The sequence below is a fragment of the Micropterus salmoides genome, unplaced genomic scaffold, assembly GCF_014851395.1.
Source record: "Micropterus salmoides isolate LMB-PRFRI ecotype aquatic unplaced genomic scaffold, ASM1485139v1 Ms_hic_scaffold_9, whole genome shotgun sequence".
Taxonomy (NCBI): Eukaryota; Metazoa; Chordata; class Actinopteri; order Centrarchiformes; family Centrarchidae; genus Micropterus; species Micropterus salmoides.
Genome location: NW_024044681.1, coordinates 23,179,788 through 23,207,181, shown reverse-complemented (window position 1 = coordinate 23,207,181; position 27,394 = coordinate 23,179,788). Strand labels below are relative to the sequence as shown.

Genomic DNA, 27,394 nt, shown 5'->3' with positions numbered 1-27,394 from the left:
GTGTTTACTGTTAGGGCCCAGGTCTGACAGAATCTCTGCAGGAGATTAAGGTGCTGCTGCAAACCTTCTTTAGTAGGTGAAAGCAACACTAAGTCACCTGCATACAGCAGACCTCTCTGTGGCGTTCAGGATGAGGCCAGGTGCTGTGGAACTGTCTAATTGGTTCGCTAATTCATTGATATATAGATTGAAGAGAATTGGACTGAGATTGCATCCCTGCCTCACTCGATGTTTGTTTGTTTCCAATCTTTATCGCAAATTCACTTTTTGTATACATGTTCTTAATCAAATCATATGTTTTTCCTCCAATGCCACTTTCAAGTAGCCTATAGAAAAGGCCCTCGTGCCAGATGGAATCAAAGGCTTTTTGGAAGTCAGCAAAACAGGCGTATACCTTTCTTTTCTTAATGTTTGATTCTTGATCAATTAGAGTCTGGAGGGTAAATATATGATCCGTTTTTTAAATTTATGCAGAATATTGTGGTCATCAAGAAAGTTGACAAGTCATTTATTAATGATGTTGCAGAATATTTTTCCCAGGTTATTGGATACAAATATTCCTCTGTAGTTATTTGGGTCATATTTATCTCCGGATTTATGAATTAGGGTTATTAAACCTTTGTTCCAGATGTCTGGAAAAGTCCCAGTTGATAGAATAGTATTGAATAGTTTTAGTATAGCCAATCTGATTTTATGGTCTGAGTATTTGATCATTTCATTGAGGATTCCATTCATATCTTATTTTGATACCAAGTAATCTGTTTGAAAGGTTAATCTCCTTTTGAAGTTTATTCCAGTACTACAGTATTTCATTTTTGGGACATGTAATTTCATTTCATTTATAATAGCTAATGTTTATAATAGAGTTATATGAAGTTGGTGACTGTTTAAAACTATACAGCGAATAATATTAAGAAGTGGAATGCAGATAATGCTGATCCTTGTCTGTGTGGGTTAATTGCTTGTCGATGTGTTGGTAATGCCTCGGGGCTCCAGTAGGGGGATTGCCCTTCTCTTCCTCATTCAATACAGATGAGTGAAGGCGAGAGCGGCGTGTGTGTTTCTTCAACCCTTCTCCCGTTATTTTTCCCCTTTTTAAGGTAATTGCCACTGACATAGCGCTGTAAACCTAAACACATGTTGAAAGGACACTTCGTTACATTACTGTGGTGTTATATGAGTTAAAGAGATGTTTTTGAGAGACGTGTATGTTGTTTGAAGAGTTTGGTGCTAACTGAGAAGATGTGAATGCTATCAACCAGCGACCTCATGGCTCCATCATGTCCGAGTCCCGCCATACACAAGTGTTTACTTTGTCGTTGGTGTTTAAGCTAGCTGCTGTTAGTCCACATATTTTTGCTGTAAGGTTTCTTGTATATTTATTACTATAAGGGTGAGTTCATGTCATGCTGAGACAATGAATAATGTTAAAAGTACAATTCATTTAAGTGTTATATGAGAACTCAGTTAAAAGGGAGTATTAAAATGTAATTTGATAACTTTGGTTAAAACAATTCACATTTCATAAGGTAATTTATTTAAAAAGATCATTTAGAATGCATTAAGAAGATACTTGTGACTGTGGTCCTGAATCTGAGTGCGTGAATATTTTTGTATAGATTGTAAAAAAGGTGGTTCAATACAGACGAGTGAAGGCGTGAGCTGCGTGTGTGTGCTTCTTCAACCTTCTCCCGTTACTTTTCCCCTTTTTAAGGGCACAACAAAGACACACCCAAAAAGGTTAAATATAATTCACCATTTGGTAGGGTAGTCAGGGTAGTCTGACTTTTTGGGAAAGTAGGGGAGGGTAGTTACAACTTTCACATGTGCCATGGTTCATGTGCACTTCCATATGCAGAGGACAATAGTTTTGTCTAGTGTCATTATGATGTATTGGAGGCACACATTAGAAGTACCTTATTGGTCAGTATTAAACTGTTACAAAATTGTTGCTGCACAGCCCCTTAATATTGTAAATAATATTGAGATGTATTAGCAGAAAACTGTGTTGTCTTACAGTGCCAGTTTGTTATTCTTGTTAATACCACTTATAAGAATCTCAGATGTCACCAAGATTTCAAACAATGTCAAGTGTTGAGAGGAAATTGGAAGAAGGGCGAGATTGGAGAGGAGAGGTCGCTTGAGTGAGTAGATCCGCTCAGGTCTTCCAGGATCCCTTTGAGAACTTTTAGAAAATCAATAACCTGTCAGATAGAAAGCCTTTTTTGGCCAGTCCACCCGCTACTGCTCAACTCAACTCAATCCAGCTCTCGCCTTGTTTTCAGCCTTTCTCTCAAACTGGTTTTATCACCTTGAGTCTATTGAGTGGACCTGCCAGCTCAAAGAAACGTTGTCCCCTCTTACACTGCTCAGACTCTTAATAAAAGAAGGGTCACGGTGTCAGAGATGCTCAGCAAATTGGGTGGTGAAAAAATCACACATTACAGAGTATGAACATAAAAACCAACCCTCCAGTCTGCCCGTCTCAAGTGTGCCACTTCCTACAAACATTTGCTGCACTGCTGGCTTTTGATTTTGTGAACTGAAGACATTTTGTCATTTTAAAATTGATTGTCTGGGCTCTGAAAGGACTGACGGTGTTAACAGTAAATCAAAGCTGTAAAGGTCCTTCTTTTGGGAAAATCAAGGTAATATAGGCAAATCTTTTAAGTACTTATGCTCTTCACATTTTTAGTAAATATTTGTCTTAAATCTACCTTAACGACAGAGTACTGTGAAAACAAAAATGTGGTTTTAATGGCAGTGTGAAAATAAATTTACCATTGTAAGTTCAGCATTCATAGTGACTCTAAAATGTGTTCAATTAGCTTTCAGTTAAAATGTGAGAAAACCTACTGTGAACATTGTGCAAAGGCTGTCAGTTTTGTCCAATTCATGGGTGCACAGAACTTCAGATACAAATAGTAGGTAACCACCTTTTCTCAGTACCCTGCTAATATCCTTTTAAGATGTATTTGGCTTTTCAGAATGAAGAAATATGCATTATCATACCATACTGTGGTTGAGAATGGTTTCTAACTTCTACATCAAGACTGAACTGCCACATGCTCTGTAAGATTTAACAGTTAATAATGTGACCGAATAAAAGCCATGAATGTTGTTGTTGTTTGCAAATGTATCTAGTCAATAGTGATGGACACAGTTGATCATTTTTGACAGCTGATTTTGATTTATTAAGTATACATTTATTTTCCTCTCAGTCCATCTCAAGTCATCCTGCAATCTGAACCAGCAAGGTAAAAGCCCCAGAGAGGTTTACCCTTGGGACCGGAACCACCCCTCACCTCAGGTAATCATCAATTGTCAATCATCCATCACTGGCCTGTCTGTACATGCTCATGGCATCACATCATTTAGATGATTGATGACCAGATGGGTTAAAAAAAAAATAGCAGTCTTACAAGCAATTTCTACAAATAACAAATACTGTGGATTTCATGCAAACATGCATATACACTCGTACATGAAAATCAAATACTGTAATTACACAATATATCCTACTATTACACACCCCTGTAACACAATTAGCCACTAATTAAACCTGTGTAATCACCTAGGAGATGGAAGGATGGGGATTTTTTATATTGTATGATAACCCAGATTTGGCATACATTTATGTATTTCATTGGATTACCCCAAAAATGACAATACCTTCCCATTATTTTATTTACAAATGGTTTCTCGGTTGAATTTACAGAAAACAGACTGTACCACAATATATATATCAATATCTCAATATTAATTTATTTATACCATGATAAAAGATTTTATCCATATTACCCACCCCTTCTTGAAAACACAAAAAAGACACAAGCCATTACAACTATGACCATAATTTAGGCAATATGCATCATTTGACTCATTTGAAAAAAGTGTTGCCATCATGGCTAAAAAAATGAAGGCCCTGTTCATTAAATCTGCTGACATCCAATTAACTGATCAAGCCACATGGAACAATAAATCTTTATTTTAATCTTTGCAATCATTGTAGTTCAAACTGACTGAATGACTGAGTCATTGTTGTAGATTGACATCACTGTAGCCTACACAGATTTTTGTACCATGTGGGGTAGACAGTTTTTCCTCAGCCATTTATGTGGCACAATGAATGCCAAGCACAGTCGATGGGCTAAAGCCAGCCTTGATGCTGTTGGTTTTTGGGAGGCTGCCACTGGGCACAATGCAGCTCGGTAGCAAGGTTATGTGGATGCTTTACTTACTTATTGATACTTCAGATTTATGTGTAATTTCTAAAACATGTATTCACTTATAATACACAAATGGCCACACTTTCCACATGAAATACATTTATGAAAACCTGTCAATACACTCCACATAAAAACATCTAATATATTACACAAACACACACGCACGTATCCCTATAAAAGGTGAGTGTTAAGCCAGGCACGCTTCTTCATCGACCCACGCAAAATGCCTGAAAGAACATTGACCATGGTAGCCCAGTGGGACTGCAGAGTCAATATGAACCAACAGGAGCGATGATTGATTGATCCCCTGCTACCCTGCTCTCCTTCTCTCCTCTGTCTCATCATGCCCTCCTTCCATGCCCCACCTTCTGTCTCCTTGCAGTCCCCATGGACTTGTGTAGGCCTAGTATCCTCAGTGCAAATGTATTTAAATTAGATCAAGATATAGCAGACATGGACTGGACAGTTCACACCTGGAATGACAATGCATCTCAGACCACATCCACATTAAGACAGCTACTTTTTGGAAATGACGTCAGACAACAATGTGTCATCACAAACTTTCTCTGTGATCACTTATTATTAGGGCTGTCAGCATTAACAAGTTAATCACAATGAGATTAAGTACTGATCATAACGCGTTTTAATTGTGTTAATCGCGTGTGTCAGATATTCTTATTTTACACCGTCACTGGTGCTGTCGCTGCTACTATTTTGAGACTTCGATGCACCCTTACTTGTTGTCATGCTGCCAGAGACACTTCCTACCTCCTGCTGCAGCCATGGAGATGAACAACAACACAGTCCCAGACGGCACATTGACAAGTCAAAAGCAGTATGCACCTTGCGTGAAATGGAATTAAAATATCATCAAAGCACTTCGAGCTAAAGCTAATGTTACCATCAACGAGCTAAGCATACAGCTAGTACAGCAAATCAGGTTGAGGCTAGCGGACTGAGGCAAAGCACTATACATTGTCGTCGTGGGGGACAATTGTTGCACGCATACATAGCCTGTATGAAACGGAGAAAGCAGTGAAACTGAAACTCCTTCTTAAAGCAAGTGCTGTCTCATTGGTTTCAACTGAATCAAAAATAAGTAGCAATGGAGTATGTTGTTTGTTATGCACTTCATAATAATGTGTGTACATTTTGTAGATGCACTTTTACGGTAGAATTTTTGAAAGCAAGCTTAAGGAACACTGTACGTTTACATTGATTGTTTTACCTCAGTCTCGTTGCACATCTTTTGATTTGAAATAATCAAATAAATCTTAAAGTCAAGTTCCAAAACTAACTTTCTTTGTAATTGTTGTCATTGTTAATACAGACTTAAAACAGTTAAGATATATAATAATACTATATAATAATTGAATAATAATTTTGAATTTTAATGTGATAAAAAATTAATCGTTTGAGAGCCCTACCTATTATACATGTCAGTGTAGCCAATCACACAGAAAAAAAAAAAATATTTAAATGAGAACAACTAACTTGTTAGTTCACAATGAAACATATAAGTGACCATGGAGAGCCGGGCGGCAAAGACAAGAGGTTAACCAGCTGAGCTTAGTAACAGGGCAGTGGTTGTGACGCACAATTTGTCTGCTTACTGATACTTCTGGAAGACGAAGAGTTTTGTCAACTCTCCCATAATTTTAACATTTCAGTGTCGATTGAGCTCTTGAAACCTGAAAATGCTAGTGCGGACACACAAACTGGATTGAGCTGGTTCAGACCAGATATAGTCCAACTTGTGAGACCACTTTTAGTTTTTACATCCCTGTTTAAATTTTAACTGCAGAAAAAGATACATAAATATTTGTGTCTGGCCATACTATTATAGAAAACGATTGCAGCGGCTATAACAGTACCGACTTGATGCTGCAAAGTCCATAGGCAGTCTTTCAGTGCAGTCAGGGATGCATTTCTGCCCACACTACATGTCCCTGACCACCCTGAATACTGATTGGTAAATCCCAGTGTATCCACAATAATACCCAAAAAGATTATTTTTGAGGGAGAAAATGAGGTGTACATGTTTGACTGGAACTGAGGGAGGAATAGTGGTTCACTGTGAACTCCCATCTGGACCCTTTATCAGAGTACATATTTTAATGAGCCAAACACCAAAAGAGAGACAGGAAGCGAGGTCAGCTTTAAACACAGTGATTAGCAGTTCAAAGAGAACAACCGGGGTTTCATCTACCTCTCCTCCTCTTGGCCGTCCCTCCCCTGACACCCACTTTCTCTCATCTTCAAACGACCCGCGTGGAGGGTGAGGGATGGCCTCTCCTGGGTCAACCTACAGGGAGCATTGATGGCAGGAGGATGGGAGGCTGGAGGGCAGCTTTGTTGCCTGCTTGGCCTCTCCCCTTGCTGGGCAGTGATTAAATCAAGGCCCTGGTGTGAGGCCTTCTGCTGGGGCAGCAGTGGGTTTCAATCCCCGGTGAGCTTGGATGTGTCCCTGAGAGGAGATGTTACAAAGCACCTGTTATTTGTTTTCTGAATTCATTGTGTGTTCCCTCACAGGACCTTTACCTACCATGGACCAAATACATCACTCACAGATGCTCAATACCTGCCCAGAATCTCAAGTTGTTTTTGTTAACCTGCTGGATATCAAACACAAGATCAGGTTGGATTTTGATGCTCTTCACTGATGTACTTCACATAGCCCTTGGACTTCAAGAACAAAAGGCACTCTGTAAAGGTGACAGGAATCACAAAAAGGTAATTTCAAGCCAAAAGGCTGGTGTGGAAGCCCTTCAATTGATATTCTTTGGTTGTACACACTAATACACACCTGATTTGATTAGGAAATTATTTTTATAGAGACAGAACCTCTGAAATTATGATTAGTACCCTAAAGCTTATAAAAGTGTACTTTGAGTACAAGACACCAGGACTGAAACCGAGGAGCAGGTGAGGAAATCTGGGTCAGGTATAAATGAGCTCTCTCTACAGCTATTATTGAAGTACCTATGAGCAATCCCCCAGTTGTTCTATGGAACTGCTCAGTGAAAAACAGCTAAATGCAGTTGCCCATGGCAACTCCCTGGTGGGAATCTATATAACTGTATGAATCTGACACAGTATCATGCTGGAAAAATAGCATGCATGCAAAGCCAAAGCCCCTGTAGAAATAAAGATACAAAAAGTAAAAAAAAAAAAAATAGAATGTGTAAACATTTTAAGAATTGTAACTCCCTCCTGCAAAGCACAAGCGAGTGATTGCTGTGCCCCAGGCCCTGTTCCTGTCGGCTTGACAGAAAGAAGCGGGGATGCATTCAGGGAGAGGTATTCTTATGTAATTACTCTGAAATCAAGAAAAAAAACAAAAAACATTTTTGTCTTTTTACTTGTAAACTTTTGGGAGATTCTAACTTCCTTCTGCAGAGTACTAGTGAGTGATTGCTTTGCCCCAGGTCCTGTTCCTGATGGGTTGACAGAAAGAGGGGAGAATTGCATTCAGCGAGAGTCATCATTTATCCCTGTGTAATTACTCTGAAATCACGGTGGTGAAATATCTGTACTCAGGCTGACGGAAGCGAAAAGTCCCTGAAGGACTGTCTGAAACATGCGCTTCCTGGAAATGAAGAGATGGTGGAGAGAGGCAGATCGGAGAAAGAAAAATGAAATGAAGAGATGAGAGGGGATAAAAGTCGATACAAGGTCAAGAAGTTTCAAAAGAGATGGTCTAATGAGCAGTCAGATGCAATGATTAATCAGCAGACAGTGATGAAGAGTGGAATGGAGAAGTTCTTTGAGCTAAACTGTGGTCAAAAAGTTATTTTTAAACTGCGTGGAAATGAGTCAGACTTTCTGCGTCAGGTTGATTTGTGCCATTTTGGGTATCATATATTGCTTTCACAGAACAATGAAAAAAATTACATTTAAATCCAATGTCAGTAATCATCAAAACGTACCCATTACATGTTTTTAATGCTCTGTTTGGCCGGAGTCAAGTGGGAACATCTGCTGCCAACAGTGTGTATGTTTCTCAATGTGTGCAATTGAGCACAATGACATACTTATTACTTTAGGTTATACTAAAATGTTGTTGAAAGTCCTCACTGAATTAGCTCCCCTTTCATCTTCTAAACATCCACATTGAAAATTCTCTTTTTTCATTTTTCTCCCAAACAGGAATCTTCTCACCCTGCTTTCCTGCCAAGCAAGAAGTTTAGTGAACACGTCCAGCACTAATCTCAGCGCCATTATGAGCGCTGCAGGAATAAAAGAGTAGTAAGAGAGTGGATGAAAAGCAGGGAGGGCTTTTGTTTCTTCTGTGCTGTGCTGTCCATTGATGAGGAGGTTGTTTGAGTAGATAAGGAGAATAAATCCTGAGTTCTCTCTCTTCTCTTCTCATCTCTTCCACTTTCACTTGCAGACAGCAGTTTGTGAGCAACATTGCCCAGCACATGCTTTTTTCTAGCTCAACATGTATCTTTAACACACACACACAGACACACACACACTTATAAGCTATACATGCACTCAAGTGTGTGCATGACTATGACAGGAAATTAATATTAAAGCATTGCACCGCAGGTGTAGGAGCCGCAGACATTTCTTCAGTCTTCTTGAGCGCATCATTTATTTACCAGTTTGAGGCTTCAAAGTGTGTTTAAATATCATATTTTTCTCTGTGTTCTCTTTAATCAGGCACATCATCCCCCCCTCCCCCCTTTTCTCCATCTGCTTTGCTCACAGGTGCTGTGGGGAGGCTCTCAGTGCAGGCTCTGAAAGTATGTTTTTCCCTTGTCAGGGGTTAAAGATCAAGGTGTGCTAGTTTTCTTACATAAATAAATCAATACGAGCCCAATGTCTACTCCCCAGAGGGGGAGAAGTTGCCAGAAGAGGGACAGCCTTTCAAATACATGTATGCAAAGCGGGTGAAGATAGGTGTGTGTGTGTGTGTGTGTGAGCAAAAGTCCTGATAGAGTTTCATCGCCTGGACAGGATGTGTAACTACGGCTCCCTGTGAGTAGGCTTTGATGTTACCTTGAGTGATAGATGAGAGAGGAGGAGGAGGGTTTGGAGGAGAGGAAAGGTGATGTTGCTGACACAGTAGTTTGAGACAACTTTTTTCTCCATACTTTTTTTTTGAAGTCACTTTTCGATCTGCACTCCTAAAAACTCGGCAAAAAAACAAAAAACAACTGCTTCACTTATGTAAAAGAGCCGCAGGTGAGCTCTTCTGTTTTGGAGCAAATATATGCCAACATAGGAGAGAGAGGTGAGTGGAGTGAAAGGAAGAAGAGGAGGACGGGGAAGAGGAAGAGAAAGACTGAGAAGAGACATATTGTCTGATGAAATAACTGTGGTTTAACAGTGAGGGAGGCTGGGCCGAGAGTCCAACCAAACTGGAACAGGTTCCCAGTAGCATTCGTCGTCCAGACTTTCCAAAATAAGAATAGGTTAAAAAAATCTACTGAATTTCAATACAGTACTCGATGATAACTGTAGTACAGTATTGCAAGTGGACCATAGTAACAGAAAATATGTTTTATGTATGCATGAGATTTGGAAGATGGAGATTGAAAGGTCTACAACCATGGAAGATGCAGGGGTGGATTCACTGTGCTAGGCGTTATTTCTCCTGCTGCTTGGCCATGGCGAACAGTGCCTGTGATGTTGATGAGGACAGAAGACAGGATGCTGCCAAAATTGTTTCTCCTGTATGAAGAAAACTATGTAAATCCAACTGTGTTTGTTATTTTGTATATATGGTATTTCAGAGTAAATAAAATATTCTATTCTTGAATTTGTGTTTGTGTTTTAGTTTTGAGAATGAAAACATAACAGTTTACAACAAGCTACTGTCCGTACAGTATGTAGAGTACACTGAAAATGCAAAAGGCCTACTGATCATTATCATAGCAGTGTTTTCCTCTCACCACAGTGTTTCTATTCATTTGGTGTGTGTGTCATTTAAAGAGCAAATTTCATTTTGAGAAGACGTAACGTTTTGAAGGCAGTGTTTGCTCCTGAATGCGATTTATGTTATGAGGTTGAGTTTGGTATTTGTGTCCAGAGTTTTTATGAAAAGGAGCCACGCTTTGCCAAAAATGTGTGGAAGCAATTGAGTGGGGGGGGTGGAAGCCGAAGGGAAGGGGATTTGAAAAGATGCATGAATGTCAATTTTCAGTCTATTGCATGAAGGAGGCAGTTGGAGGTCACTGCAGTATTCACAAGCGTGGGTTAACGCCTAAGACAAATACATCCCTGCACCATAACCTGCTCAGATCCATACACGAGCAGCCAGAGAAGACTCACACACACACACACACACACACACACGCCCACTCAATCGGATCATCTTGCACATGCACACAAAACATATTAAGAGAATGGGTGGTACTATTTATTGATCCAAACATCTCTTTTTTCTCCTTCTCTCAATAAATAACTGTGGAATCCAACAGTCCACACATGTGTTTCGAATGTGTGTATTTGTAAGTCAGAGCTTTTCCATCCATTTGTGTTCAAATTGTGTCCCTGGTAACACAGGCAGCTAGTGACTTGATTTCATCTTAGTGATTGATGGTAAGAACGGCCAGTACAGCCTAGCACATGCACTTGTACATTATTCCTCCTCCAGCAGAGGAGGAATAATGTCCCCCACTAGCACAAAGCATACAGAGAGTCTGAACAGAAATTACCTCAGTGAATCCTGATCCCCTGTTAGAGATAAGTATAATTAGTTATCCACACAAGTCATTTTATTCAGCTTTGTACACGTGTGCTTGTATCACAACATTAATCTTCTGTCTTCAAGGGACGCTGTTACCTGAGAGCACTGGGACAGATAAAGAGCTAATTCCAGAATTAGATTTCTGTCTTTAGAGAAAATTGACTCCCTCTATTATAAAAACACGATTTGTGAAAACAAAAGCACATGGTTTTATGATTCACATAAAAGGGTGAAATGTTTGTCTTAAAAACTGATGAATTTTGACATCTTCATTTTGTTGAACTAACGCATTAACTTGCAGCCCTCAGTAAGAGGTGGAAGGTGCAGACCCTCTTGTCCTTTCATTAGAGCGGCTCTTTTTTTCATTCTCATTCCATCTTCATTACCTCTTGACATGCACACTGTGTATTTAATAAGCCGGGTTATTCAACCTTGATGTTTGTTCCATCAGTGCAAATGAAACCTTGGCTTCTATAACTTTGCTTTTACAGTTACTGTATCCTGCGGGGGCAATTTAAAGTGGCATCACTCCTGCTGCAATGCTTAAAGAAGAAAGACATATTCCCTTTCACCACGCACACACGCACACGCACACACACACACACACACCACAACAACAACAACAACTAAACAAATAATGAAGCACGTCTCACGCAAATTAAATTTCTTTTCTTACACAAATATTCACCTGAAATGGTCACATAGCAACAGCTTCCTCTTAGCGATGAGAGGAGTGATTAGATGAGCCTTATGAACCTTTGAGTAGCAGTATTGATGTCATCTATATTCATGCTGGCTTATTTCAGATACATTCACTGGATCAGGAAATGTCATTGTATTTCATTAGCATTTATACATGAGTGAACTATGAGAGTACCATGGCCACAAATAAGACACAGCTATTTGCTTGCAAGGACCTACAGTGCCCCCAAGTGGTTTTTAGATGATTTTTTTCATGCTTCCCCCTTGGTAGAAGCACTACAGAACAATTAATCCAAGTCTGAGTGTCTCATTTTAACTTTGAGTAATTCCTTATGGGACCAAGGCCAGGCCACTTTTGTCTTTCCATCCTCATTTCAAATGATCAAATTGCCTGGCTGTTGCTGATCATCCAGTCGCTTTTGGGTCATCAGAGTGCAAGTGTTCATGGATTCTGAATGTTAAAATGAAGGAATGGGGACCACTTACAGTTGGACTGAAATTTAATGGGGCATATCTGAAAAGATGTTGCTTTTTCAAAGATGTATATCCAAGAACCATTGCCTTACACGTTCTTAAAAGTTCAGGCCGGGGGAAGCTCCAGGTTACGAGTTCCCATAGTGGAAACATGCTATATTACAACTATGGACATGGTGAAGGGCTGCGGTATGTTCTTTATTTAAAGGGGCATTATGTAGTTTCCAGCGGCCACTAGCAGTGCGGTTTTAAGATTGCAACCAGGCGTGTGCTTGTACGTGTGCTCGCTTGAACTCATGAGCGAGCAGAATCCGAAACACAACCGCTTTCATACAGAAATCCTGCAATAAACGCAGGAACACCAGCATGCACTTCATTTCACTCAGACATGTTCAGGCTCTGTTACTTCAACGTTCCCATCTCAGAGGTGTATCGACACCGGCGCCGTACCTTTCATTCAGCGCAGCGAGACACCGGCATATTGGCACAGTACTCCCAAAAAAAGTGAGAGCGGCTATAGACAGGTAGGGAGCCAGCTTCACACAACATGCTGGAAACTCAGGTAAACTCCCACTATAACATTACAGTAATATTTTTATCAGCTTGATGTTGAACTAATCCATGCTCATTACATGATAAAGTTACACTGCATTTAGCCGATGTGCTACATCGTTAGCTCGCCTGCTGCTTTCAGTAACTGTCATTACTATCTATGTATCTGTCACCGGAGGCTCAGCAATTTCAGCACAGCTACATGTTTTGGATGATAATGAAACTGTTAACGTTAGTGAGCTGGACTGAACATTATAACGAGATTGTGTCACACTTTATAGCAGTAAATTTACTGTAGTGTTAGTGGATGGCTCTACCTCTGGGTTGTATATTATATAGGTCATGTTAGTTACAGCGACTGAGAGGTAGAGAAGCTGTCTACCTGAGTATCAGTAAAAGGCAATAAATCTAAATTGAACGCTACAAAGCAAACAGCAGCGGGTCCGAGCTACTGTAGCGTTAGCTGGCTGCTCGTGGCTGCATCACTATGGGATAGTAAACAAATTCTTCCACATTAGCTTTTTACCATTACATCCTTTCTTGCAGGCTTTGTCACTTTGACATAACAGTGGTACAGAGGAAAGTAACATGGGTTGCATTAGTTGATGAAGTAATGTGAAAGCAATATAACTTTGCACCGGACAACATTAGCAACTGCTCGGCATTAGCCGGTGAGCTAACGCTATCTAACTTGAGCCAACTGAAGCACAAAATCAAAATATATTTTACATGCTTTGTAGTAATGTTAGCTTACCTGACCCAACTCTGGGTCTGTTTTTATACCCAAAACAAAGCGGAGGTTTCTCCATGATTCAAAAGCCCTGCCGATGTTGATCCGTGTTTTCGTCCGAAGTTGATCCAGTTCACATTAGGCCTGACGAGCTTCAGCAGATAAATCTTTTTTTTGTTTTTTATCCTTATGTGGAGTTTGCGTTGGAGTCTGTGTTGTGCTGGGAGCAGGTCGTTTCTTAGTGTTAGCAGACTCCATGTCGTAAGTTGCAGTGTCGTCGATGCTGAGTGCAAAGTCAGTAGACAAAGCGAGAGCCTCGGGAGCGTGCATGCAGGTGTCAGTCACTGGTTTTTGCGGAAAATCCGACCTGGAGCCTTCAAATAGGAATAGGAATACTTGCCTTCAGAGTTAATAGCCAAACCTGGCAAGTGGATCATTTTAATGTCAGATTACAACCCCTTCACACACAGTCTAATTTTAGTAGAAAAACTACATATAGCCCCTTTAAAATTTTACTATTTTTGTGGTCACTCAACTTAGTACTCAAAATGACAGGCCCTTTGATATGAGGAGTTATTTTACATGTGATGATGTACAGCTACATATCCACATTAGTTGTACATCCATGAGTACACGTAGTACATTCCTTGACTTTCTATCATCACTACTCATTTGTTTCAAGCATGCTCTGTCCTCAACTGCATTCACAAATAGGTTTCTGAAGTGAAAACTTCATCAAGAAAGTGTTTACTGCCATAGCTTTGTCAATAGCAATTGATTAGTTCCAGGATACTTGCACTTCTTACTGCATTACAATAGGATAAAAAAATCTGCTCTAAGGATGAATGTAAATGAAAGGGGGCTCTGGGACTTTAAAACTGAAATGCTCCCATTAATGGGAAGATATTTATCTCCAATTATCGTTTTAATGGCAAAGGGTCATCTTGATGCTAATTAATCACAACACATCACTCCAGCGTCATCTGTGGTGACACTTTAATTTCAGCAGTTATTATCACTACCACAGCGTAGACTTCACTGTGTCAAGTAATGGCTCTGTAATGACCCTCACTAACTGCAGCTCACATGTCTGGCATTTATTAAAGGAACTGAACGTTGTCGGAGTCCAGAATACATATTATCCGTTCCTGTCAGGAGAGACATATGCTCCTCTCGGCTCTTCCGTTGTCCATAATGTGTTGAACGTGCCGTCGTACATACTGTAGTGATCAGGTGCAATTTGAGAGGTATGCATTTGGATCTTTCATCTTCACCAGACTATTTTTCAAAAAGCTGTCGTCAGGTAAGTGGATAAGTGAAAGAAATAGCCCAGAGATGATGAGGGGTGAACTAAAGTGAACAAAAATGAAAGGAGAACATTTCACATTCTCATACAGTCATACGGTGGAAAGTCTTTCAACAGGTGTTATTTCACGTATATGATCTATCGATATCTATGTGATCATGCATCTGTATTTTATTTGTCTGTCTTTCTGCTGGTCTATTCTTAAACAAAGCTTTATGTGAATATATACTGAACTATCAAACTCAGCGGTCCCATACATATGTCTTGAGTGGACAACTCCTTTGAGTTGTGCACAATAGGCCTTTTTCACCGCAGACAATTTGACTTTGTCATAGCAAGAAAAGCACAGGTGTGACTAACACAATGAATGACTGCTCTGTACTATTCAAGTGTCTCAGTAAGCCGTGACAGTGTGAACAATACCAGGATAATGCCAGGACCTTGAAATCAGAGCAGCTAATTAATTAATCATTCATTTTATATACACCTGCTTTTCCTAGTGTGACATGTCAAAATGTCTGCTGTCAAAAATGCCCAAATATGTTGGTATGATGTCAAAATTGTCAGCTGCCACAATTAGTGAGCTGTAATTCTGTTTAGCCCACAATGCAGCCTTCAGATCAATGAATGTGAACTTTAAATATAAGCCTCTGCTATTTGTCTTTTATTGGATGTTCAATTGAAGAGCAGTAAAAGTGATTTAGTCAATATATCGTTACATCACAAGTGTTTGCTTGTGAATTTAACAGAGGAATGTTCACACTAATTTAATTATATACCAATCTCTGATGACCACAAACCTTGATAATGACAAGCAGATGGTCCACTCGACAGCCCAGTGTGGATGCAAAATGAAATTTCTTACATAATTTGAGTCAAGTCCATATCTCATGTCTCCCAGTGGTGGACGAAGTATTCAGATCCTTTACTAAAGTAAAAGTACTAATACCACACTGTAAAGGTACTCTATTACAAGTAAAAAGGTCTGCATTGAAAATGTTACTTAAGTAAAAATATGTAAGTAAAATATGTAAGTAAAATCAGGAAAATGTACTTTAAGTAGTAAAAGTAAAAGTACTCAATGCAAAAAAATGTCCTGTGACTTTTGTTCTATTATATTCTTACCTTCTTATTACGTTCTATTACAACCTATGATTTTTTATTTTTTATTTCCATGGTTATCATGGCATCTATGGCCACATCCACTGTCCTACAAACAGGGCCAATCAGAAAAATGGGGAAACAGGAAGATCTAATGTTATTTAATTCCATATACAGATACTGAGGTTAGGCTGTTTTCTGGATGTTTGTGACAGATGTCAAGATTCATTTAGTTGATAGTGTCACTTTCAGTGCAGAGTTGAAACTTCCCTGGAGATCTAGGCCAGGGCAATTTGATATTAAATAAGGGGACATGCTGTGTACACTGTCATGGCAGGCGTCATTGTCAGACACAAATGAACCATTACAGGAAACTGTCATATTGAGATGATCTGACCATGGCTGTCAAAGTCAACCCCATATCTTATGACAGTGTCATCAATAATTCCCTTGACCTTGAGTACAACAACTGAGTTGTACTTTTACACTGTCAAATGCTCTTATGCAAGCGTTATGAGTTGTGCCACAAAGAGGACTTCGGTTAGGCTTCAGCAACAAGATGGTGAGAATCATCCAAACCACAGACGACTTGAAGAATATCCTGACTGTAATTAGGGCTGAATGAGATGCAAAAAATAATAATTTTGTGATTATCTTGACAGATATTGCAGTTGTGATATAAGTCACGATTTTAATGGGAATGGTTTGTAGATTTCAGCTTTGTTATATGTTTTTGCTGGGGTCTGTACTGTACGTCTGTGCAGTATGCCGGGGCTTGTCTGTAGCACCACAATGCTTCATCTATAATGGTGACACAATAACCTTTATCAAGAAAGTTTTGTGCTATAGGCTTTGGAAAACACCGGATGTATTCTTTCGTTGTTGCTTGTAAATCAATTGTTTTGCATGGCTGATGAGTACTAGTTTTAACCAGTTGACGGCAGTGGTGTGTCGGTGACGCATGTACTCAGCTTCTAATTGTGAAGACGAAGAAGAACCTGCCTGATAGAAAATGGCCGACCGGGAGTGTGGGGATAATTTCCTTCGGCCCCAAGCACAGTTTTAAAGGTGTTCTGCGTTTGAGCATGCACTGTTGCATTTAGCAGAGAAGCATAATGTTTAAAAAGGCGAAACGAGTTAACTTACGACGGAGGAATGAGTCCGACGAGGATGAACAGGAAGAGAGTCGGCAGCCGTCGCTCTTGCCGACATCGCTCGGGCCTGTCGTGGAGGAAATCCCGTTTATGGAGACTTCCAGTAACGTCGTTACCGGAGCACCTAGCTGCACGGATAACTATCATAGCAACGGCTTCCAGGCTAATATAAACAGTATACGAGCTGTCAAGAAAGAAAAGAAAGGCAAAGATACACCTACCGTTACGGTGCCTGGACCCACGAAAGCCAGTTTACTGAGTTTCGATGATGAAGAAGGTAACTTAGTAAACGCTACGATTAAATGCTAAGTTAGCTAGCCGGTAAATGTTAGCTGAAGAAAACGTGTTGTCCTTGTAGGTTTAAGTGTTAATGTTACCCCTTTTGCTTCTGCGTAGCAATACGGAAATCGTATTTGTAATTTGTTTATAGCTAGATAACTACATGCCTTAACCGTGAATCATTCCTGTGTCCATCGACTTCACCTGGATGATGTGCATGGTTAACTTGACTCACCACTCACTTTTCCGCATGGCCTGTTTGTAAACAGAAGGATCCGAGGTGTTCAGAGTGAAGAAGTCCAATCACAGCAAGAAGATCGTCAAACAGCTGAAGAAAGAATACAAGGAGGATTTGGAGAAGTCTGGATGTGTCAAACAGGAAACCAAAGCAGGTGGGATAGCCTCACTGTCCGCGTGATATGTTATCTGTCATCTCTGCTGTCACATTAGCAATATGAGAAAGCCTTAAACCTACATGGCTGACTTTGCAGCTGCCTCGTTTGTCACCAAATATGAGACAGCATGAAGCTGAATTGAGGAATTCCATTGTTGTTTTGCTGAAAGGCACTTAAGGCACTGTGGCAAAAGACCATACCTTAGCAAATATTCAGAACCCTGAGTGTAAAATATATATAGTTGTACCACAGGAGGTGGTAGATCTCTGAGGAAAAAATGTTTTACATCGGCATTAATGTTGATGAAATTTGACTCCATATGTACCGGGGGTTATCTGAATGGGGTTGTGATTCCAGAAACTGACTTGTAACATGAAGTATAATCTCAGTCACCCTGTGGTATCAGCTAAATGGCTATAATTTAAATGTACTGGAAGTTTGTTAAATATGTTAGTCTCTTTGCTCATCTTTTTTCTGCATCCCGTTTTCCTAGATGCTCCACCTCAACCTGCAGTTGCCATCAAAGAGGAGGTTATGAGCAGAGCGGGTAGTGAACAGGGGGAGGAGGAAATGGAGGTGGACAGTGCTGATGAGCAGGAGGAAGAATCGAGAGGTCAAGGAGGCCCGGCACGTAGTCAGGTCTCCAAGAGCAACAACACTGGAGCAACATTCAACACGCTTTCCTCTCTTGGCAGCTTGAGACCAGGTATTATGTGTGTATGTATGTACACACACACACACACACACACAAATAAATGCTTGGTCAATGTTTCGAGTATCATCACTGGCACCAGCAGTCTTGTTGATAGCACCATACTTTTCCAGAGTGGTAGTATTTTGTGAATTGAATTCTGCTGCTAATTAGAGCCTGACCAACACCAATTTTGATATTTGAGGATAAAGATTAGCCCTTACATAGGGCTGGATCATGTGGCCATGTTATCATGATTAAAAGTTTCATATCTTTCGATATCGATAATTATCACGACAAGTATCAAATCATTATTTCTTTCGAGTTTAATTTTTGCTCCTGAGTGAAAGTTGAAGAAACCTGATGGTTAGTTGTGGTTTAAACTCTTCTTTATGGTCAACACTTGAGGCCAAACAGTGGCTCACTTCACAAATTTAAAGTAGAACATTCAAAACAATTATGATAAAATGTTTGTCAGCAAATATGCATGAGTAAAATTAAGTAAAAGCTATTTTCAGTCCTTTTTCCTCAACAAAATAAAAAAAATTAAGTTCTAATTCGTGTATGATTCAAGTGAATAAAATCATCTCAACATTTATTGAACATTTGTTATATAGTTATTTAATACTGAAATTATTATATTGCGATAATTGTTGTTTTATTGTCCAGCCCCACCCTAACATTAGTTATGTGTAGTCATGAGACCTCACCAAGATAACATGACACAATGCAGTTTATAAACAAACATTTTTATTGTTAGAAATCCTACTCTGAACAAAAGTACAGCTTATTATGTCGGCTGATTGCTTTGTTTTGTGGTGGATTTGTGGCATTATAGTTAGAAAGTACCATCTTGTGGACAAGTTATGCTACGAACACTCATAACATGATTTAATGATCCGTCTTCCACCTCTCCGTTTCTTTTTTTAATTGGCATTTAATGGCTATTATAAACACAGATACTCATATCGGTACGTCAGGCTCTACGACTAATCTTATTATCACTTTGTGCCCTTCTCTGAATAATAGGCACTCTAATTGGTCATTGAAACCCCCTTGAAGTGCTTTCATCTCACTGCATAGGGCACTATGCCTCCAAACCTGAAAGACTTTTTGGTATTTGCACACAAAATTACACAAGTGTTCAATCAAGACCTGTTTCGGTCTCACTCTAGGGGAGATCCCTGATGCGGCATTCATCCATGCTGCCAGAAAGCGCCGGCAACTGGCGAGAGAGCTCGGGGGTGAGGCCCCTCTGGTAGAGACGGAGGCTCCCAAGAAACGCTTGGGAGCAGAAGACCAAGATGCCAGTGATGATGAAGACGAGGAAGAGAAGAGGATCCGCTTCAGCGGAGTCAAGAACAAAAGCCAAAGACAAAAGATAGCTGAGGAGATAGGTACCGTGAAAAAATAGTTCAATAAAGTTCATTGAGTATATACTACTGTTTTCAATCACTTGTCTCTGAGACTTGAACATCCCCTTCACATGTATAGGTATTGAGGGCAGTGATGACGAAGCACTGGATACAGGTCAGGATGAGGAGGTGAGCCGTTGGGAGCAGGAGCAGATTAGGAAAGGAATCAGCATACCCCAGGTAAGATGTACAAAAATTTTTACCAGCTGTAAAATATTTTGTGTTGTTTCTCCAATTTTCTTATGGTTAACCTGTGGTGTTATTGTTCTATTATTTTATTAAAAGTTGGGATTCAATTTAAGTGTGACAGATTAACTATTATGAGTTGATAGCCAGAAAATCAACAACACTTTTGATAACTGATTAAATGATCATTTATCAAACAAAATTGCCAAACATTTGTTGTTTCCAGCTTCTCAGAAGTGAAGATTTGCTGCTTTTCTCTGCAGTTTTCTTGCCATGTTACAGACTAAATTAGTAATCCAAAACATTATTGATAGATTAATTAATAATGCAAATAACCATAAGTTGTAGCCCTAACAAATTATTACAAGGCAGCAGTGCTGCTACTAGTCATAGTAATAAAAGCTTTGTGTTTTTCTTGTCTCTTTTGACCAGGTCCAAAGCAGCCAGCCAGAGGACAACACAGTTTACTACCAGAACAGCTACGAGAGCCAGCCCTATAGCTCGTCCTACAGCATGCCGTTCACCTACAGCACTGCGGCCCCACAGACTGGCAAGCCAACTGGCCGAGCGGACAATGGATCTGTTCAATACGGGGCCCCTATTGGTGATCTAACCCCAGTATCCATTGATCTGGTAAAGAAACGCCTGCGGGATAGGTACGTTCAGTGGAAGAATGCAACAACATGCAATATCAGTCTTCAGCTCAGCTTCAGCCTTTTCTGTGTGCAGTGGTCCTGAAGGCCCAGCAAAGTCAATCCACCTAATTATTACTCCTGTTTAACCTAGAGTGCATTATTTAGCTCGTTGTCTTCTGTTAGTTTTCAAGATGTCTCTGTGTTAAATGGGTGCACTTTCCGCTTAGTGTATGTCAGTAATTAAGATTAGACTAGCTTTGTTTGTCCTCAGCCTCATCAAAGTCCTCCTCACTGTCATGTGTCTGTAGGCTCAGCCAAATGTGTGCAGGCTACAACGCAAATGCCAAGCGCTACAAACAGATCGAAGAAGACCTAGCTGCCTCTGAGAGCACCATACAGCAGCTGGAGGGCTCATCCAATGACAATGCAGATCAATATAAATTCTTGCAAGAGATGCGAGGGTATGTTGGAGACTTGCTTGAGTGTTTCAGTGAAAAGGTAAGGGAGAATTTATCTGCTGTCTGATTAGCTGTTTTCTGTTTTGTGCGTGTGTGTGATCTCTGACCACTTGATGTGGATTTCAAGGGATAGAATCTAATAAACTCTGTATTGTGAAACATTGAGTCATAATATTTTAATATTGTTTTAGTTTAGAAGTTAGTTTTTTAGATACTATTATTACGCTAGTTAACAGTGCCAACAAGTCAGTGTGACTGCAAATTAGTCACCTGGAGCACACTCCATGTGTCTTCCAGTTGCTTCACAACTGCTCTAATTTAAGGGAGAAATATGACTGATCTTTTATCTCAGCAACGTACTGTTACAAATGGCTTTTGTATAGCAAGAAAATGCTCTTACTTCATATTGGATCAGATTGTTTTCAGCTACTTAAATTTATTTGTAATATTCATTACTCATACAATAAGTAAACTAAGTTATCTTAATATGAGTTGGAGCTGTAAGAGCTCTCAGCCCAAAATAGTGGCAAAGACATATATATTCAAAAGTGTCTAGTCTTAGTCCAATATGGGCAGACATAATCTAATGATGTCTCTGACACAAGCTACATTTTTTACACCTAAAGCTACTTATTAAATGCATGTCTAAACGGAACAATTGAGTCTTGATCCTGCAGCAGCAGGGCAGCAACTACATGGAACAAAGAGAACTGGCCTGCCAGCTGCCAACATGTGCTTCCTCTTCCACGCTAATGTCTGTTTTAACCCTGTTAGGTGACTCAGTGCACAACACACTGATGAAAATGGAAGACTAACCAAGAATTATCAATTTCACCTATTATGAAGTCCTTTTTAATACAGCGCAAACATCAGTACTGGAACTGTATATTGTCAATGTTGGGTAAAAACCTTTTAAGTACAATTTCATGATTTTTAATGCATTTACTTCACAAGGCATTTAACTAGCCTTTAACAGGGTTTGCCAATAATTTGAGGTAAACCACTGGCTGAAGTCCATAGTGTTCAAACTTTCCTTCATGGAAATTTAGAGAGAAGTTTTCACCCGACATTAGTGATATTGATGTTCTAGTATTGTCCATCGTGCTCCTCTTGTCCCTCCAGCAAGACATCCCTGTGACTCGGAGTCCAGCTTTTGTTTGTGTCAGAGGTCACAGAAGGCATCATATCTTTCAGGTGCCTGCTGTCCTGGAGCTGGAGGCTGCCATGCACCAGTTACTAAGGCAACGGGCCTCACGACTTGTCCAGAGAAGACAGGATGATATTAAAGATGAATCGTCGGAGTTTGCAAGCCTTTCAAGTCAGTCCATCTTGAAGGTTTTTATGATTTATTTGAACGGCCTCGTTAGTTCTCTGTATGAGAGTGTGGGTGTGTGCTGTTCACATTCTTGTTTCCCCACTACCCTTGTTATGTTTCCCTTCATGAGCGAGATAAAGGTTGATTGAGGTGTGAATTTGAGTGAGTGGGCATGTATGTACATGGAAAATGTTTTATTGGAGGGGCTGTTTCGGCTACTCTGTAATGGCCGAGTCTCACAGTCAGCTGGGTGGTTGTAACTCCGCTCAAGCAATGAGTCACTTTGTAAAGATAAAAACTTATCTATTAGTGACTTGTCATCACTTTCACTGTAACATGTAGGGAGTTGCAGCCAGGTAAGTGACTAGAAAATAAATGATACTGAAATTTTTTTCAACAAATTTGATGTTGCTGATGGTACTTTTTTTATAGACTAGGAGGTTTAGAGTAGAGCCTGACCGATATGGGATATTTAAAACCGATTTTGATATTTGAGGATTTTAAAAAACGATATTCTGATATCTTTTTTTCTTCAGAAACGCATAACCTAAACAAAGATTATCCCTAACATAACATGCTTGGAACACAGATGATCTCTGTTGTGCGTTCTCCTATGGTCTGCTTGACTCGGGTCAGCTGATTGCTGTGTTTTGGGGTGGATTTGTGTTGCCGACAGGGAAGTTGTGGAGTGCCCTCTGGTGGATAAACCATGCAGCAACACCACTTATAACATGACAGAAGGGATCCCTCTTCCGTCTATCCGTTTCTTCTTTTAAATTGATACCCATTTATCTGTGATTAGCTCACATCGGTCAATAATGTCGGCACACCGATTTATCGGTTGGGCTCTATTTTAGAGCAATATTTGAACTTGTTTCCTAAGTTAATAACAATCCTATGCTTATTATCTCATAATTTATTTGTAAGCATTTTGGATTATTCTAAATTTGAGTACTCTTTATGTTGAGTGCCCAGAATAAGAATGAGGTAATGGGTTGTCTCAACTTGTCTTTACTGATTCTAACATGGCTCCTGTCTCTTGCAGATAAAGCTGTCATGGCTCCTAATCTGGACTCATTTGGTCGGGACCGCACAGCATACCAAGAGCACGGTCGTCAGAGGAGGATAGCAGAAAGAGAAGCACGACGGTATGAAGCTCACTCATACTCAAAGACATGCTTCCAGGAAATATAGGCTGAATTTTTGTGACATGTTTCTAGGCTTTCATAAGAAGCTCTGAATGTAGCTCGGCTTGTAAAGCATAGGTTTGCCTTGCAAGAGATCCTAAGTTCTGACTTTGATTAAGTCATTTCTGAGCCAAGCTAGTTACTGTTCATCACAAACAATTAATTTAACAATTTAATTGCCTGCCTTTGTACTCGTGTGGGGTGCAGAACTCGGCGGCGACAAGCGAGAGAGCAAAATGGAAAGAGGGCTGAGCATAACGAAGGCTTATCATCTGATGACGAGGAAACCTCTACAGACATCACCAGCTTTAACATGGAGAGAGGTACATCATTAAAGTGCTGGAAAAATTATGTAACACAGACATGACGCACATCATTCTGTATCTCATGCCTAACTAAAGTCGTTTGTTCCGTCCAGATCGCATCATCCGGGAATGCAAGAAAGTTTTTGAGGATGCTGTGGAGGACTTTCACTCTCTTGACTGCATCAAATCTCGTTTTGAAGTGTGGAGAAGAGATTATGCCGACTGCTACAGAGATGCTTACATAGGCCTCTGTCTTCCCAAACTCTTCAACCCTTTAGTCCGCCTGCAGCTGATTACATGGAACCCTCTCGAGGTAAGGCATGCTCGTATGGTTTTAAATGTAACATTTTCCTTTTGGAAATGGGAGGGGTCAATTCTGAGATGCATTTGTCTTTTCTTTTTTTTCATGTCCAGGCGCAGTGTGCAAATTTCGAGTACATGCTCTGGTTTGAGTCGTTGTTGTTTTACGGCTTTGAAGAGCACAGCACTTTGCAGAGAGGAGACGGGGATATCAGCTTGCTGCCTGCTATTGTGGAGAAGGTCATCCTCTCCAAACTGACAGGTAGAGAAACCCGCACAGCTGCACCTAGCATACTAAGATTTACTTGGCATTACAATGCAAGCCAATACAAAATATGTCATATGTATTAATGTTTGTGTTTGTGTGTGTCTGTCAGTGTTGGCAGAGCAAGTGTGGGACCCGCTGTCAAGCAGTCAGACAGCCAATCTGGTGGACTTCATTCACAGACTAATGAAAGGTTACCCCACCGTGCTGCACGGGGACAACCGATACACACAGGTACTGTCCCCTCTCTTACTACCTTCATTAACATAATGTACTTCATCTGCAAAATGAGTGATTACTTTTATTGTCTTTGTGATTTATTTTTTTCTTCTATCAGGAGCTTTTGAAATCTATTGTCTTAAGGACAAGGCGCACTCTTGATGAAGATGTCTTCCTTCCTCTCTACCCCAAAAAGTATGTTACACAATTATTACCAGTGTAGGTAGCCTGGGTTGAATTTCTTCAGTATGTGTGACTTGATAACTAAGTGTGTTTTTGCTTTTTTATTCAGCGTGTTGGAGAATAAGAATAGTGGCCCCTATTTATTCTACCAGAGGCAGTTTTGGTCCTGTGTGAAGGTATGTTTGTGTGTTTTTACCCTAACCACCGATGGTAACGTTTACTTCTGTGGCAGCCAACAGAACTACTTGGATGTTTACGTTAATCAATTATAATGTTGTGTTGCAGTCATCATCTGCGTGAGTACAGTCTAACTCTACCTCTTCCTCTGTGCTTAGCTGCTGGGCAACATCCTGCAGTGGGAAAGTATCTTATCCAGTTCCTGTCTGAGGGATCTCGCTTTGGACAGCACTCTGAATAGATATATCCTCTCTGCACTGCAGACCACAGATACCGGGGAGGACACTGCTCAGAAGTGCCAGAAGGTAGGAGATGCACACTAATCGTTTTGTGGTTTCATTCTTCATGTGTAAATGGGCACATCAGAGCTCATGTAGACAGAGTGCTCATTCAGATTAACTGACTTGTTGTGAAATTACAAGTTTTTGATCAGTTTGTCAACAGGTAATGACAGATATTAAAGCAAAAGGCAGAGGTTTTGTCTGTTTTACTGTTGTCCGTTTCCACACATGTTGAGTGTCAATAAACCAAAGTGTCAATTCATAAACTTCACGGCATATAAATGAAGTCAGGTATCATATTTCACTCTATGCTGAAAGAGATGGGTTGACTTTACAGTTAATGTGTTTTTTATGCTGGATTATCCAAGCATTGTGAACAAAACTTTAAAGCAAATGTACATCCTAGTAGATACCATTGTCATTATAACACTTGACACAGTCTTTGGCTCAGATGTAACAAGCCATGTCAAAAGAGAGCAACAGATAGGGACATGTCTTTTTTCCAGAAGGTTAACAGGGTTTTGTCTGATGTGAGGGAAAATTAAACTTGACTCTTAATCTACATTTACACACCTATTTGTAGGTTTCAGAATTGTACCAGACTGCTTACTGTATTTTATAGCACATGTTGTGCTTACCTTGTCTAAAAATTAAGATGAGTGTTTTTTGTTTTGTTTTTTTAAGCCACCTGAGCAGTGGAAACCGTCTCTCCTGGCTCTGACAGTTTGATGAGAGGTGCTTGTATTTTACTGTACAAGCCTCTCAGGCCAGATCACTGTGATTAGCTGCTCTCTACCTTCCTGTGTGTATTTACAGCTGGCAGCCTTAACTTGACAAACACATCTGCTCAGTTGGTCAAATCTGGCCACCAGCGACTCACTAAACAGGGTGACACAGAGCTAGTGTTTAATCCCTCCTCGTCTTTTCTTGTACCTTTTTCAGGTGGTTGAGTGTTTGCCAGTGCAGTGGTTTGCTGGGCTGAAGGGCCAGCAGACTTTGCCTCAGTTGGAGCCATTCTGTCGCTACCTAACCCACCTGGCCAGCTCATTGCACCGCAGCAGTTTGGGCGGGTCTGATGTGGAACGGCGCACTGCCAAGTAAGAGGCTCTACTAGGTTCTGCATGTACTGTGGTTTTTTTTTAGTTTTTTTTTTAATCTAAATTGGGAATGTGAATTAAGTTATAGCTCCATCTGCTGGAATATTTTGGAAGGTTGGATTGTTTTGTTTTTGCACAATTGCACAACACACTATTGTCATGCTGAGAGTTTTGTCCCTACTGCTTCTAATATAACCCATATCTTCCAACAGAGACCAAATCAAAGAGGTTGTGAAGATGTTGGGCCACATGAATGCCCTGGACCACATCATCACTGTGGCAGCAGAACATGGCATTAAAGACATCAAGGCACTTTTGGAAGCCAAGTCGTAGAGACGGACATGGCAACAGCAACTTTTCCTTTTGTTGTGTTGAGCCATGGGATCACTTGAGTTGGATTCCTGCAAATAGTGTGGGTAATTAAAATTTAACAGTTGTTACATTTTACTGAAAAGAGAAGCTAAAAAAAACTCTGTTGTAAATATTGTGAATAATGTATAGGTGTGTTCGTACACATATCAGCATAAGACCATTGCTGAAATGAGGCAGTATATTGTCAGCTCAAAGAGACAACGCAGTTATTCTACATTCTGGCAATATTTTAAATGCGTAATTTATTAAGGGTAAACAATTGACATGAATTTGCTGGCATCTGTTTGGAAAATGTCTGGTCTCTAAATTGACACTATATTAAACCTGGCTGTCTGTAAAATCTGCTTAACCCCCTTCATTTCTCTTGCGTACTGTTATTTTCCTTGTGTGCCAAAAGTTGTCTTTTTTTCTAGTTGGCCAAAAGGTAGAAATTGCACTGGCGAAGACCGACAACCACCTTGTCTCCCAGTATGCTTTGGGGCAGTTGATATGGTTGTTGTTCTTTGATTCCCACTTCATCCCACGGTACTCCTTTGTCACATATGGACTGCCCTGGTGACCCTACCAGCGCTGAGAGATTTGTATTCAGATTTGTATGACTTTTTTTGGTTTTAGTATTTTTATTTTTTTTTGCCTGTGAATAAAGATTTCATTTAAATAATCGCTGTGTTGTTGCAATTAAGTGA

The 27,394-nt window shown here is 40.1% G+C and overlaps 1 protein-coding gene and 1 long non-coding RNA gene across 2 annotated transcripts; both read left to right on the top strand.

The window, feature by feature from the left end:
* The first annotated feature begins 1,010 nt into the window (after positions 1–1,010).
* Positions 1,011–8,589, top strand: LOC119894750. The gene is made up of 4 exons (XR_005442975.1): positions 1,011–1,100; positions 3,222–3,310; positions 6,762–6,962; positions 8,379–8,589. It is a non-coding gene; the product is annotated as an uncharacterized LOC119894750 (long non-coding RNA).
* Positions 8,590–16,781: 8,192 nt separating this feature from the next.
* Positions 16,782–27,369, top strand: paxbp1 (PAX3 and PAX7 binding protein 1). Its single transcript, XM_038708491.1, has 18 exons — positions 16,782–17,225; positions 17,497–17,619; positions 18,116–18,328; positions 19,489–19,710; positions 19,808–19,908; positions 20,347–20,570; positions 20,858–21,047; positions 22,202–22,325; positions 23,368–23,470; positions 23,717–23,832; positions 23,928–24,127; positions 24,229–24,376; positions 24,492–24,613; positions 24,717–24,793; positions 24,891–24,957; positions 25,117–25,263; positions 26,182–26,336; positions 26,549–27,369. Exons 1-18 carry the CDS (start codon positions 16,910–16,912, stop codon positions 26,667–26,669), a joined length of 2,769 nt encoding a protein of 922 aa, XP_038564419.1. The 5' UTR covers positions 16,782–16,909; the 3' UTR covers positions 26,670–27,369.
* Positions 27,370–27,394: the final 25 nt, after the last annotated feature.

Excerpts from the sequence above, each read along its gene's own strand:
- paxbp1 (XM_038708491.1), top strand. The coding sequence starts at position 16,910 with ATGTTTAAAAAGGCGAAACGAGTTAACTTACGACGGAGGAATGAGTCC. Across the intron at positions 21,048-22,201 it reads TTGAGTGTTTCAGTGAAAAG|GTGCCTGCTGTCCTGGAGCT; the intron begins GTAAGGGAGAAT and ends CATATCTTTCAG. Across the intron at positions 24,377-24,491 it reads CATCCTCTCCAAACTGACAG|TGTTGGCAGAGCAAGTGTGG; the intron begins GTAGAGAAACCC and ends TGTGTCTGTCAG.